General features: G+C 44.4%; 1 protein-coding gene across 1 annotated transcript in view; it reads right to left on the reverse strand.

Annotated features, from left to right (window-relative positions):
- Positions 1-531: 531 nt before the first annotated feature.
- The window catches only part of LOC129709609 (ephrin type-A receptor 7), a 488,630-nt gene continuing 474,258 nt past the window's right edge, over positions 532-14,903 (reverse strand). The window contains 5 exon segments of the mRNA XM_055656065.1: positions 532-771; positions 5,490-5,509; positions 5,511-5,655; positions 8,588-8,781; positions 9,368-9,517. Coding sequence (XP_055512040.1) covers positions 657-771; positions 5,490-5,509; positions 5,511-5,655; positions 8,588-8,781; positions 9,368-9,517 — 624 coding nt within the window. The 3' untranslated portion in view covers positions 532-656.

Raw genomic sequence — 14,903 nt, forward strand, 5'->3', positions numbered from 1 at the left:
TGCTCAACTGGCTGGTGAACCCTTCATGGTGCCAAGGCATGAACCAAGTGGGCACATGGCTCTCCCAGTTCCCAATGGGGGGCAGCATGTTAATACACGACCAGAAGTTAAATCCCATCCACGGCTCATGGGCTTAAAGGAGGCGAGCTCTTGCGAGTTATATGACTGAAGATATTTCCTTAGGTCTTCCTGTAACATATAATCCTGGACATTTAAGGAATGCCAACCAAAGGCTTGAACCAAACGCTGATGATCAAGCTTACGTCCCTCACTCACAGTCTGTTGACACGGAGTGTCTGTCTGTATCTCTCGAGAGCAAGTGTTTATGAATCACAATGATCAAACAAAAACTGAGCCGAATAGAAAGGAAAGTTTGCCCGTCTCCTGAACTTCTCCGGTTTTATCCAAGTTATGGAAATACCACGTATCCAGTTGGGTGGACAAACCATTCGGATATCCCCCCCCCCCCCCCCCCCCCCCTCCCCTCCCCCTCCCCGCTGATATCATGGTTATAAAAAATGCTCTGTGGTCCTCTCTGCCGCCCATCCCACACACGGGCTTCATCTTGCAAACACGCTGCCTTCGGGCACGCAGTCTGTATCGACATCTCGTCACCAATAACAGCTCGCAGGGGAAGATGCAGGTGGATGCCGCTGTCAAACCTGAACGCCCCGACCGTGCATCTGTATAACCTGCGCTCGCAGAGTCTGAATGCTGCTCAGGATCTGTTTCTGATGCTCCACGCACGTAATTCCCAGACTCATCACATCTCTGCGGGAGAAAAGCAAACAGGATTTAGTGCTTGTAATAACGAGAAACTGCAGATGCTGGTTTATACCAGAGACGGGCACAACTTGCTGGAGTAACTCAGGGGCTCAGGCAGCATCTCTGGAGATAAAAGATGGGTGACGTTTCGGGTCGAGAGCCTTCTTCGCACTGAACAGTCTGAAGAGGGGTCCCAGCCCAAAACATCACCCATCCTTTTCCTCCAGATATGCTGCCTGGCCCGCTGAGTTAACCCAGCAATTTGTGTTCATCTCCAGGATTTAGTGCTTGTAGTCCATGTACTCATGCCTACTACAGCTGACAAGAATGAGGACCTTGCAAGTGATTGAATGAATGAATGGCCGGCTAAGTATAATGATCACACTAACATGATCAGCTTGTACATAGAATAGTGCAGCACAGGAACAGGCCCTTCAGCACGCAACGTCTGTGTCAACCAGACTGACATCATCAGCTTGTACATAGAACAGTACTGCACAAAAAGTTGGTCAATTTCCCTTTGATCAAAGCGTTAACAGTGACCACTCGCTCCATTCTGTGTAGAAAAGAACTGCAGATGCTGCTTTAAATTCTGTTGCTTTGAAAGACTGTATCCTAATGTCTAGTTTGCTTTCACAGTTTAGTCCAGAGATTTACAGCATGGAAACCAACCCTTCAGCCCACCGAGTCCAAGCCGACCATCGATGCCCCGTTCTCACTAGTTCTATGTTATCCCACTTTTCCTCCACTCTGTACACACTAGGGCCAATTTGCAGAAGGCAATCGCCCGACAAAGTCGACCATACTTTGGATGTGGGAGGAAATCGGAGCTCGCAGAGGAAACCCATGCAGTCACAGGAGGAACGTACAAACTTCTCACCGAGAAAACCATAGGTCAGGATCGATCTCGGGGCAGGAACGTTGAAGATGCCCAAGCAAGGAGAGAGACGACTGTATATGGGATGACCAGGTGGGGGCGACGGCTACAATGGGCGTTAATGACCAGTTTCAGTTGAGACCGTGAGATGGCGCCGAAAGCAGACTACTCTTGTAACGTAGACTCAGTGGGCTGATTCTATGTTTTATGTACTTATTGTACGGCCCTAGTCTTACTGAACTATATGCAAAATAAGGACTTCAACATACCTTGGTACACTTGATAATAAAGGAATCATTGAGCTATTGAACAGCAGTAGTCTGGGGTTCTTTCAAACCACTGTGGTAGATGGTCATAGAAGGTATTCATAAGGCTTCTGTGCAGTAAGATATTATGCATCATACAGGAAGGTTTGCATTGGCGATAATTTTATGAATCTTGCTTTCGTACGTAATAACTTGTCAGGAAGTAGATATGATGGTGGCATTTAAAAATCTTATAGATTGGCCCATGGATATACAGAGAATGGAGGGATATTGGTCATGTGTAGGCAGAGGAGATTAGATCATGTCCAATCCAGCCAGTGGGCTGAAGGGCTTGTTTCAGTGCTTTACTGCTTAATGTTCACTGCTGTATATATGTTAGACCATGCTCTTGATTTTAATGATCGACAATTACCTTTTTCTTGATATCAAATCTCTGATTTTTTTTAAATAAGTGAATATGAATTAATCAATCAAAAATAATAAATCCCAACATCACTAAACCCTGGAGATCAAGAGACTGGAGAGACAAGGTTAATCTGAGTTGCAAGTAATACTTCACATATTTCTCACACATGAAAATTCACACATCTCAACAGCGATCCTAAAATCAATGGAGTTTCAATGATCAAAGAACACTTGCAAGCTGCTTAACAGTAAAATCCACTCGCACTAGGTGCCTGAACAACACAAAATTACTGTGTGAAATAGCACAGTACCGGGAAGATAGCACCCGTGATAAATAATATCACAAATTTAATTTTGGCCCAGATTACATTTTGAGGGCAATATAGTGGTCGTTTTGTTGATAACTTTGGCATAACATGGTTAGGATTCTTCAGTGTTTGACTTTATAAGGAGAAAATGCTTGAGTATTGATGAACCTGATACCCTATATTAAAGTGGTTTATTTTCTCAACTTCAAATTAAAATCAGTGCAGCAAATGGCCAGTAATATTCAATGGTTAATTAATTAAAGAGCTGGAAGGTCAGTTGAAGGTCTGCAGTTGTGTCCATACTCTGGCAATGGAACTGGCAAGTGGCACCTGTAGATATTTTTGGACATACTCAAGTGCTTCATAAGTGCAATCTTCCCTCTCGTCAGTCCTTAAGTAATGTGCGTGCTGTTTCATACAAAGACCTGCCAAAATGTAAACAACATGTCTTTCTATGGTGATGTGAAGAATAGCCAGGGACGTAACAGGAAAGACATGCACCTGGTATAATACTTAAGCAGAAGTGCCAAGCAAAGAAGAGTCCCATGATAATCTCACGGGTAAAGACATTCTTACAGAGGCCAATTAACTTACAAACCCACATGTCTTTGGAATGAGCGAGGAAACCGGAGCGCCTGGAAGAAACCCACACTGTCACAGGGAGAATGCACAAACTCCACACAACTCCGCTCCACCTGTAGTCGGGATCCAACCAGGGTTTCTGGCGCTGTGTGTTAGCTGCTCTACCAGCTAGTCTGAGAGTACAGTCTTCACACTATGGCATTCTCAATTTGGACAGCAAATATGGGAAGGTAGACAAAAGTGCTGGAGAAACTCAGCGGGTGCAGCAGCATCTACGGAGCGAAGGAAATAGGCAACGTTTCGAGCACTTTTGTCTACCTTCGATTTTCCAGCATCTGCAGTTCCTTCTTAAACAAATATGGGAAGGTGTTTATTATTATCTTGCCTTACAGCCCTGCAGCCTGGAAACAGGCCCTTCGGCCCAACTTGCCCACACCGACCAACATGTCCCATCTGCACTAGTCCCACCTGCCTGTGTTTGGCCCATATCCCTCTAAACCTGTGCTATCCATGTATCTGTCTAACTTCATTCCAATGCTTGAAGATGTTCCTGGCATATGTGCATCTGACAGGCAAACTCCCAAACGTTACTGCTTTAGACCATGGAGTGGAGGAGTCAGAAGAATAGACACAAAAATCTGGAGCAACTCAGTGGGTCAGACAGCATCTCTGGGGAAAATTAATAAATTATGTTTTGGGCCGAGACCTTTCTTCAGAGTCAGTAGGTTAAGTTAGTTTAGTTTAGTTTAGTTTAGAGATACAGCATGGCAACAGGCCCTTCGACCCATCAAGTCCATGCTGACCATTGATCATCCATTCACACTAGTTCCATGTTATCACACGTTTGTCTGGTTTGCTTGAAAGCGTGCACCACCAGACTTAGGAACAGCTTCTTCCCCTCCATCATCAGGATTCTTAACCCACCTTCCATAAACGTGGGTGCTGTTTGATTCACTTTTATCCCATTGAGGACATTGGACTTTGTCTGATGCAATACAATGCTGAGAACTATATTCTACACTATGTATCTTCCCCTTTGCTTGAGCTATTGTACTTGAGTTCGAACTGTTTGTGCCAATGTATGGTATATCTGATCCGTCTGTGGAATTCTCTGCCGCAGTGGGCGGTGGAGGCCGGTTCTCTGGATACTTTCAAGAGAGAGCTTGATAGGACTCTTAAAGATAGCGGAGTCAGGGGATATAGGGAGAAGGCAGGAACGGGGTACTGATTGGGGATGATCAGCCATGAACACATTGAATGGTGGTGCTGGCTCGAAGGGCCGAATGGCCTACTATTGTCTATTGTTTGAATTGCATGCAGAATAACATTTTGCACTGCAGATAGACGCAAAATGCTGGAGTAACTCAGCGGGTCAGACAGCATCTCTGGAGAGAAGGAATAGGTGACATTTCGGGTCGGAAACCTTTGTCAGTCTGAGGAGGTGTTCCGATCTGAAACGTCGCCTATTCCTTGAACCGCTGAGTTACTCCAGCACTTTGTGTCTATCTTCGGTGTAGACCGGCATCTGCAGTTCCTTCCTATGCAAAGGTTTTCACTGTACCTCGGTACATGTGACAATAATAAACCTAAACCCAAACTTGGGAAAATGAAGTCTGTACATTTCCTGTGCAAAATCAAAATGTTAGTTAGGTAGTTTTGTTTATTGTTACGTGTACTGAGGGACAGCAAAACGATTTGGGGTGGAAACCAGTCAGCGGAAAGACAATACACAATTACAATTGAGCCATCCACTGTGTACACACACATGATAAAGGGAATCACATGAATGATCTTTAGTGCAAGATAAAGCAGACAAACCTCCAATACAAGGGACATTCTACACACAGTCAATTAATTGTAGATAGACACAAACTGTCTATAGTGGATGCATAGAATCTCTTGCCCAGAGTAGGGGAATCGAGGACCAGAGGACAGAGGTTCAAGGTGAAGGGGAAACGATTTAATAGGAATCTGAGGAGTAACTTTTTCACACAAAGGGTGTATGGAATGAACTGCCGGAGGAGGTAGTTGAGGCAGGGACTATCCCAACATTTAAGAAACAGTTACACTGGTACATGGATCGGACAAGTTTGGAGGGATGTGTACCAAGCACAGGCAGGCGGGACTAGTGTAGCTGGGACATGTTGGCGGTGTGGGCAAATTGGGCCGAAGGGCCTGTTTCCACACTGTATCACTCTATGACTCTAATCACAAAACTCACTCTCACACTGGCACCAGTGCGGAAATGCACAACTCGATGAGTTGTCCAGGTCACAGATCACTTACTGCACTGTCATCCTTGCGACCCGACTCCAGGTAACAGTATCCAGCGGCAGTGAAGTTGTCCTTGTACCGGCTCATCTCAATGGCCTCCAGCCACTCGCCCACCGAGTCAAAGCATGGGAATGCTGGGAACGTTTGGTCCATGAGAGGAATGTTCATGTTTTGAGGTCTGCCGAACAAAACAAAAGAGGATGAGATCACCAAAGTTGTTGAATGAGCCCTGAACATTACAGAGAGGCCGCTGCCACAAACGCTGTTGTCCATGTTACGCTTGTACCGAATGCTGTTGTGGGGACCAATCTCAACATTACAATGGTGCAAATTCAATACTTCAGTTCAGTCTATTCTTTCACATCTTTCTCTCATAGTAGATTCACTCATTGCTAGAATTTTATGTCTAATAATCAGGAAAGGCAATTTATCTCCAACAGAACACCACAGTGTCTATGGTCGGATGAAAAAAAGAACATAAGATGTTTTAAATGAACGTTCATGATACTAAATGATGAAACGACCTCTAGGCTGTCGCCTGGACCTGCATCATCATGCGGTTCCATCGTTTTAGTTCGAGTGAAGCCCATGAGACTTTGGGATGAAAATGTTCATGGACTCAGCATGTTCAGCATTTAGAGCATGACAACAATGGTTGGTTGTGCACCTGGTACATCAGGTTAGGTTTCCCTCACACCCCACCCATTCACCTGGGCCCTGGTTGCCACACTCCCTTTAAACTCACCTGGTTCTGCTTTCAATTATCCCAGTTTTCGCATCCTACACACTAGCGGCAATTTACAGAAGCCAATGAACCTACAAACCTGCACATCTTTGGAATGTGGGAGGAAACCGGAGCACCCGGAGAAAACCCGCATGGTCACAGTGAGGACGTATAATTGTTTAAGAAGGAACTGCAGATGCTGGAAAATCAAAGGTAGACAAAAGTGCTGGAGAAACGGTGCGGGTGCAGCAGCATCTATGGAGCGAAGGAAATAGGCAACGTTTCATGTGTCATTCCTAACTGTCACTGTATGTCATGTTGTCACTTGCGGGCGGAGCACCAAGGCAAATTCCTTGTATGTGAATATTTGGGTGCGGTCTATACGGAATTTGTACGTTCCCCTTTGACCGTGTGGGTTTTCCCCATGTGCTCCGGTTTCCTCCCACACTCCAAAGTCATACAGGTTGTAATTTTTCCCTTGTGGGTAAGAATGCTAGCACATGGGGATTGATCGGTGTTGACTCAGTGGGCTGAATGGCCTGTTTACACACTGTATCTCTAAACTAAACTAAACTAAATCTTATGGAGGAAAATCATTATTAGCTTGAGGTAGACTCGGGATAAATTTGTTAATATCAATTTAATTCTAAGAATGGCAAAACAAGATTTAAAATGCTTCCCCAGGTGATCTATTCCTATGGAACTCTCTCTGCAGGCATCTGCTGTGTGTGGCTCGTAGGTTTGTGGATGTTATGTACAATTTGTAAACTGTTCGCATTACGGACATGTCTCAGAAGCGGAAACTCGCCATAAAATGGAAGGGAGCCTCTCCGGAGGACACGGATAGGTGACGTATCGGGTCTGAAGAAAGGTCCCGACCTGGAACGTCATCTGTCCACATCCTCCAGAGATGCTGCCTGACCCGCTGTTCCTCCAGTACTTTGTGGTCTATACAAGATTCTTGCATCTGCAGTTCATTATGTATCTAAATGTACAATAGGAGTTTTTAGAACAGATCCTAGTAACATAACTCATGGCTGGCTTAATGTAAGCTCTTGGGACAATATTATATAGGCCCTGTCCCATGATGCGAGTTTACCCAAGAGCTCTCCTGAGTTAAAAAAAAAATCAAACTCGTGGTAAGTACGTAGAATGTACGTAGCGGGTACGTCGGAGCTCGTGGATGTCTCGTAGCGGCTAGTAACGCTACCGGCAGGTACTCAGGAAATGCGGAAACTCGTGAAGTTTTTTCAACAGTGTGAAAAATTTCCAAGAGTAAAAAAAATGCGCGTGTTGAAATACCACACGTTTGATTCTTTTTTTTAAACTCGGGAAAGCTCTTGGGTAAACTCGTATCGTGGGACAGACAACAAAAATGATTGTAAAGTCAGGAAATAAAAACAAAAATAGGTAGAGTTTCTGCTTTGGGCACAATTGATTTTGACTGAAAATCCCAGCGTTTTGAAAGGCGATTTGCATTTGTATATTGGTCACGCAGTACATTTGCCATGATCCACTCAATTGGGAAATATCCTCAAATGTAATTTGGAAGAAATTTGCTTCAGAAGAAATATTTCATGATATATTAAAAGCGATGGTTTGCTAAAGTTTGATTAACACAGTTCAAGATGGGGTTATTACAGAATGATAAGCATTTTATTCCGGGGCAGTGATCCACCATCTGTGAGAAATCCCATTTTAATATATATTGGAATAAAATGGAACACTATTTCAGGTTAGATTATGGTGCATTAGTCAGTTCTCAGTTGTGAAACAAAGTATTCAAAACATTAAAAAAAAGTTAGCAACTGCACCCAAAAACTCCTCTCAAACAGAGGAAACCAGACAGCAAATGTTGTGTGGGATAAACCAGCATCTGCAGTTCCTTCTTACACATCTTACATTTATAAGTGTCAGGTTAGCGGCTGTTAAGATTTCATTGAATTTAGTTTAGAGATACAGCGCGAAAAGAGGCCCTTCGGCCCACTGAGTCCCTGCCGACCAGGGATCTCCGCACACTAATTTATAATTGTACCAAGCCAATTAACCTACAAACGTGTCCGTCTTTAGAGTGTGGGAAGAAACCTGAGCACTCGGAGAAAACCCATGCAGGTCAAAGGGAGAATGTACAAACTCTGTACAGACAGGCACCAGTAGTCAGGATGAACCTGGATCTCTGGTGCTGTAAGGCAACAACTCTACCACTGCGCTACTGTGCCGACATGAAGCAGATGGTTAGTGATTAGGGATTCAGAATAGGACTTCAATGGATGTAGCAGGTCTCTCATTGCTAATAAAGCAACCCACAAAATAACGTACGGCACGTGACCATTGGTCTGTCATTGGAAGCTCGGTGGTAAGTGCCGAGGCTCAGGCTGGCATTTACCTGATGCAGCCATTGGGGGTGGATTTCAGGGTGTCCGGGCTGCGTCCCATCTTGTTGAGGGTGCTGAGGATCTGTGCAAATTTAGGCCTCTCGTTACGGTCCTTCTGCCAGCACTCCAGCATGAGCTGGTGGAGTCGCGACGGACAGTTCATGGGTGCAGAGAGACGGAATCCTTCCTCCACTGCTTTGATCACCTGCAAAGGCAGCACAACAAGACAGAGGCGTTGCTTTAAGATGCAGACATGAGACCAGTGAAAACTCATAAGCTGTCGTATGCATGCCAGCAGTTTTCATGCCTGCTGAAATGTTACAAGGCTCCATACAAAATCATACATTTTAACGAACAAAACACAAGGTGCTGGAGGAACTCAGCGGGTCAGGCAGCATCTATGGAGGGAATGGATAGACGATGTTTCGGGTTGGGACCCATCTTCAGACTGGCAGCTAGGGGATCCTGACCCAAAACGATGCCTTCCACAGGTTCTCTCTGACCCACTAAGTTACTCCTGCACTTTGCATTTTGCTCAACATTCCAGCATCTGCAGTTCCTTGTGTCTCCATGCATTTAAATATTCAGAGACGATAATATCTATCTATGGATCACAAACTTAGCTCGATTAAGTTTGCAAAAGAAAATTAAATTACATTCTAAACATTTAAAAATCAGATGCAAATCTAAGCGAAAAAGCATTATGTCCTGTCGACAAGGTTAAAACGATTTATTACTAATCTACGAGCTGAACACATGCTTGAATATTCAGGATGAAAGATGAAACTCACATCCTGGTTGGACATGTCCCAGTAAGGTCGTTCTCCGTAGGACATCACCTCCCACATGACGATCCCAAAGCTCCAGACGTCACTGGCCAGACTGTATCTGTGGTATTGGATAGCTTCCGGGGCTCCCCACAGGACCAAGGTCTTCCTGCCCTATTTCAGAAAGAATTGTCAGGTTCTCATCAGTTTTAATCTCCACCACATCACAGGTGGATAGGGCAGTCAAAACGGCTTTCTGCACAGCGGCCTTCATCAGACTATTGAGTGTAGAAGATCATGTTGCAGTTATACGAGTCCACATTTAGAGTATTGTATTTAGTTTTGGCAGTCGAACAACGGCAGGGCCAACAGTGAATGGCAGGGCTCTGGGGAGTGTTGTAGAGCAGAGGGATCTAGGAGTGCAGCTACATCGTTTCTTGAAAGTGGCATCACAGGTGGATAGAGTGGTCAAGAAGGCTTTCATCAGCCAGAGTACTGAGTGTAGAACATGGAGAGTATTGTGCTCATGTTTGGGCATCATGTTACAGGAAGGATGCTGTCAAGCTGGAAAGGGTGGTGGGACGATGTTGCCAGGACTCGAGGACCTGATCTAAACGGAGAGGTCGAGCATGCTAGGGCTTTATTCCTTGGAGTGAAGGAGGATGAGGAGTGATCTTATAGAGGTGTACAAAAGCATGAGAGAAATAGATCGGGTAAATGCAGAGTCTTTTGCACTGTGTAGAGGAATTGAAGACCAGAGGATATAGGCTTAAGGTGAGAGGGGAGAGATTTAGTAGGAACCTGAGGAGTAACATTATATTAAACTCAGGAGGGGTTACAAGGTTGTGGTAGATATATGGAACGAACAGTCGGAGGAGGTGTTTGCGGCAGGTACAATTGCAACATTTAAGAAATATTTTAAAAGGTACATGGATACGATAGGTTCAGAGGGATATGGGCCAAATACAGGCAGGTGGGACTAACGTGGATGGGGCATATGGCGTGGGCCCGAAAGGCCTGTTTCCAAGTTGTATGACTCTATCCCAAATGGTAGACTCTACACCCTCAACCTCTCCCCGTTTGGAAGCCAAGGAAACTTCAAAAATCAGAGCTGCTGAGACTCAACACAAGTTTTACTCCCTTTGGTTCGAATGGCTAAATAGTCCAGTTCTTGATTCATCTTCCATGTGAGGAACTGAGTGTTGGATTCAGTTGTGGGCACAACTCCACAGGAATCACGCATTGATCCGGGAGTGACACAGATTCAGACTAAAATGATTGCAGAGACAAGGCTTGTGTCCCCTAGGGATAAAACACAAAAGGATGATCTAACTGAGATAGTCAGGTGGTGAAAAAGGTTGATGGCGCAGGTGGGAAAAAAGTTAACTGCGATAATAACAGCCAGAAGAGGCAGTTGAGGCTGGTACAATAACACCAAGAAACACTTGGATGTATAGGAAAGGTTGAGAGGGATCGGAACCAAATGCAGGCAGATGGGGCAAGCTGAGTTGCACCATGTTGGTCGGCACACACAAGATGGTTGAAGCTCCTGTTTCTGTGCTGTATAACTCTATGAATCAATGACATGGTGGTGTCACCTTGAAATTGCAACACAGGCTATTAGGATGATGGCAAGAAGTGTTTGTTCACAAGGTGTAGTTAAAATTTGGATTATATTACAAGACCCCCCTTCTGTTGTGGGGTAGATTGAGACTGACCCCTCCCCCTCCCCCTCCCCAATCCCCGCACATCCCAATCCTTTCCACTCGTCACTTTAATATCATGTATTTTGTGTTTTTATGACAGTTGACAGATCAATTTCCCTTTTGCGATAACTGAAGTTCTATCGTATCGTATCTTAATGGAAAATTCTGAAACCAAGACTGAGTTTAATTTGTGACAGTGTCATTGGTTAAGAGAGAAAGTGAGGGCGAAGGGTTTAAGATTAATATTGACCAAAATCTAGACCAATGGTAGAATGGGCTTGAGGGGACTGCTCTGCTGCTTCCTGCTCCTGGTGTTCTGAGCAACCCTGTCAGTGTTTTACAACAAGATGAGAATGTGAGTGGGGAGAACATTTCAGTGAGGATTTTTCTTTTCAGGAGAAGTTACGGTTTGTTCATTCCATAAGTCCAAGTCCATAACTCCTTGAAAGGGGCAAGACAAACAGATAGAGTGGTAAAGAAGACATATTACGCTTGCCTTCACCAGAGGGGGCACTGTGTCACGAAGTCATGATGTGGCTCTATATGACTATGGTTAGGCCGCATTTGGAGTATTGCAGTTGCTGCATTACAGGAAGGATGTGTTTTTGAAGAGGGTGCAGAAGAGATCTATCATAATTTTGCCTGGATTAGGGGCTACAAGGAGAAGTTGGACAAACATGAATTGTTTCCTCTAGAACGTGGAATGGAGACCTGATAGATGAGTGACAAGTAGAGTAAACAGTCAGAAACTTTGTCCCAGGGTGAAAATGTCAGAGACGAGAGGGTATAACTCTAATGTGAAAGAGGCAAAGTTTAAGGGAGATGTGCGGGGCAAAATTTGTTCTGCCCTCGAGAGCCCACAAGTATAAAACTACGAATTGGGGCAAGGATGGTATTGGAGTGGAACGTGGAAAAGTTGACTGGAGTGGCGGGCAAAGAGGAATGCTTTTACAAGTGTGATGACAAGATTGAAGAGCATGCATGTACCGTTTGGGGGTGAAGGACAAGGCAGGTGGGAATAAGGAAGCTGGGATGATAAGAGAAATTTAGAGTATGGTCAGAAAATACGGAGGCTTGGAATAGGTATAGGCAGCTGGGATCATGTAACCCTGCAGGAGATTCGGGCACTGAGAAGTATACTTAAGAAAGAAATAAGTAAGCCAAAAAAAGGGGCAAGCTCCAGCAGATAATATTAAGGAAAATCCTAAGAGATTTTATAGGTATATTAAGGGATGGATGGTGACTAGAGAAAGAATAATGCCCCTCAGAAACCAAACCTCTGTGTTGAGCCGCAGGAGATGCACAAGGTCCTCAAAGAGTTTTTAGTTTAGTTTAGGTATGGCTGTTGGCTTACATTACAAACTGTCTCTCTAGTGCCTGCTGACAACCCATGAGAGCCTCCATTAACACAACTTCCAAGCCAACTTCCGAGAATTTTAAAACTGGATGAGAATGTACAAAGCATGATTAGTAAATTTGCAGATGACACTAAAGGGGGTGCTATCGTAGCCAGTGAAGGTGGCTATCAAAAATGACAGCAGGTTTTCGTTCAGCTGGTCAAGGGGGCTGAGGAATGGTTAATGGAGTTTAATGCCAATAGGTGCAAGGTGTTGCATTTTGAGAAGTCAAATCAGGGGAGGAACTTCACAGTGATTGGCAGGGCCCTTGTTAGTGTTGTAGAGCAGAGGGATCCAAGAGTTATGGTACATCATTTCTTGAAGGTAGCATTACCGGTAGATCATGTGGTCAAGAAGGCTTTTGGTATATAAGCCTTCATTAGTCTTGCATTTAAGTAAAGAAGCTGGGATGTGAAATTACAGCTGTACAAGACGTTGGTGAGACCTCATTTGGGGGACTGTGTTCAGTTTTGGTCATTAAGTTGGAAGGATTTCAGAGAAGATTTACGAGGATGTTGCCAGGACTAGAAGGCCTGAGCTACAGAGAGAGGTTGTGAAGAGTCACAACCCGAAACATGACCTGTCTATGTTCTTCAATGATACTGCCTGACCCACTGAGTTACTCCAGCACTCCTAACATTTCACCATTTTCCATTCCTCATGCCCTGTTAGAATTGTTTGTGCAACATTGTCCCTTTACTTCATGTTGCTCAGTAAATGTTCTTTCACTGAGCTGCTAGCCTGTAGACAAGAAGGCACATTTCCCAGCATGGAGTGTCAGCGCTATCAGCCATAACCTACAGTTTCAATACACGTTGCCACTGTTTAATTTATTTTGTGCTTGACATTCCCCTTAATCATAAAAAAAATCAAAGGGTTAATGTTGCTTGTATTTGACAATTATTAGATTGCGGAAACAATTGCCTTTAAACCAAATGATATGTGATTTGTTGGCCTAAATGAAAGGTTAGTGGTCAATCTTCAACCAAAAGATCTATTAACATTGTTAGATTAGTTAATTAGCCATTGGATGTTAATTCAGCTGTGGAATCAGTATTATTAGGCGCCGCTCTCTGAAAACCTTCATCGGAACAGCTAATGTAATGGAATTGTCCTTTATTTGAGTGGTGTTCTTATTTCCTTCAATTAGTTTGCTAAGGAGTGCCTTAAATGAGGTGTTTAAAATATTTTTAAAACGATAGGGTAGTTAAGCACTGATCGCAATCTTATCTGGTAGAAAATCCTATCAAACAGATATTAAAAGGTGACAAAAGGATTATGTAGAAAAAGCAGATCATTGCTGGTGGGGAATCATGGTATCTATGCAGTCAGAGTGGCCATTTGGCCTATAAAGTCGATGCTGATTCTTCAGAACAGAACTACTCTCCAAGTGAAATATTCATTCACTGAAGGTAGACACAAAATGCTGGAGTAACTCAGCGGGACAGGCAGCATCTCTGGAGAGAAGGAATGGGTGACGTTTTGGGTCGAGACTCTTCTTCAGACTGATGTCAGGGGAGTGGGCGGGAAGAGATAGAATGTAGTCGGAGACTGGTGGGATAACTGGGAAAGGGAAGGGGGTGGAGAGTGAGGGAAAGCAAGGGCTATCTGAAGTCAATGATCATACCGCTGGGGTGTAAACTACCCAAGTGAAATATGAGGTGCTGTTCCACCGATTTGCACTCTGCCTCACTCTGACAATGGAGGAGGCCCAGGACAGAAAGATCAGATTGGGAATGGGAGGGGGAGTTAAAGTGCTGAGCAACTGGGACATCAGGTAGGTTAAGGCGGACTGAGCGGAAGTATTCAGCGAAATGATTGCCGAGCCTGCACTTGGTCTCGCCAATGTGCAGAAGTTGACGCCTGGAACAGCGGATACAGTAGATGAGGTTGGAGGAGGTGCAAGTGACATCTCCTCACCTGGAAAGATTGCCGGGGTCCTTGGATGGAGTCAAGGGGGGAGGTAAAGGGACAAGTGTTGCATCTCCTGCAGTTGCAGGGGAAAGTACCTGGGGAGGGGGTGGTTTGGGTGGGAAAGAACGAGTTGACCAGGGAGTTGCAGAGGGATTGATCTCTGCGGAAAGCAGAAAGGGGTGGATATGGGAAGATGTGGCCAGTAGTAGGATCCCATTGGAGATGACGAAAGTGTTGGAGGATTACATGCTGTATTCATCCATTATATTTTGTGTTTTCTGATCAAAAGTTAAATTTGATATCTTACTGCTTGAACAATCTCATTCCTCTCTCTACCCAATCTAAGTATTTAGCTGATCTATCTCTCCTTCCTAACCCCATTATTTTGCCTTCTCCCCATTACCTCTGACACCTGTACTAATCGAGGTTCTCTGCCTTTAAAATATCCACTGACTTGGCCTCCACAGCCTTCTGTGGCGAACAATTCCACAGATTCACCAGCCTCTGACTAAAGAAATTTCTCCTCATCTCCTTCCTAAAAGA

Source organism: Leucoraja erinacea, chromosome 26, assembly GCF_028641065.1.
Source record: "Leucoraja erinacea ecotype New England chromosome 26, Leri_hhj_1, whole genome shotgun sequence".
NCBI lineage: Eukaryota > Metazoa > Chordata > Chondrichthyes > Rajiformes > Rajidae > Leucoraja > Leucoraja erinaceus.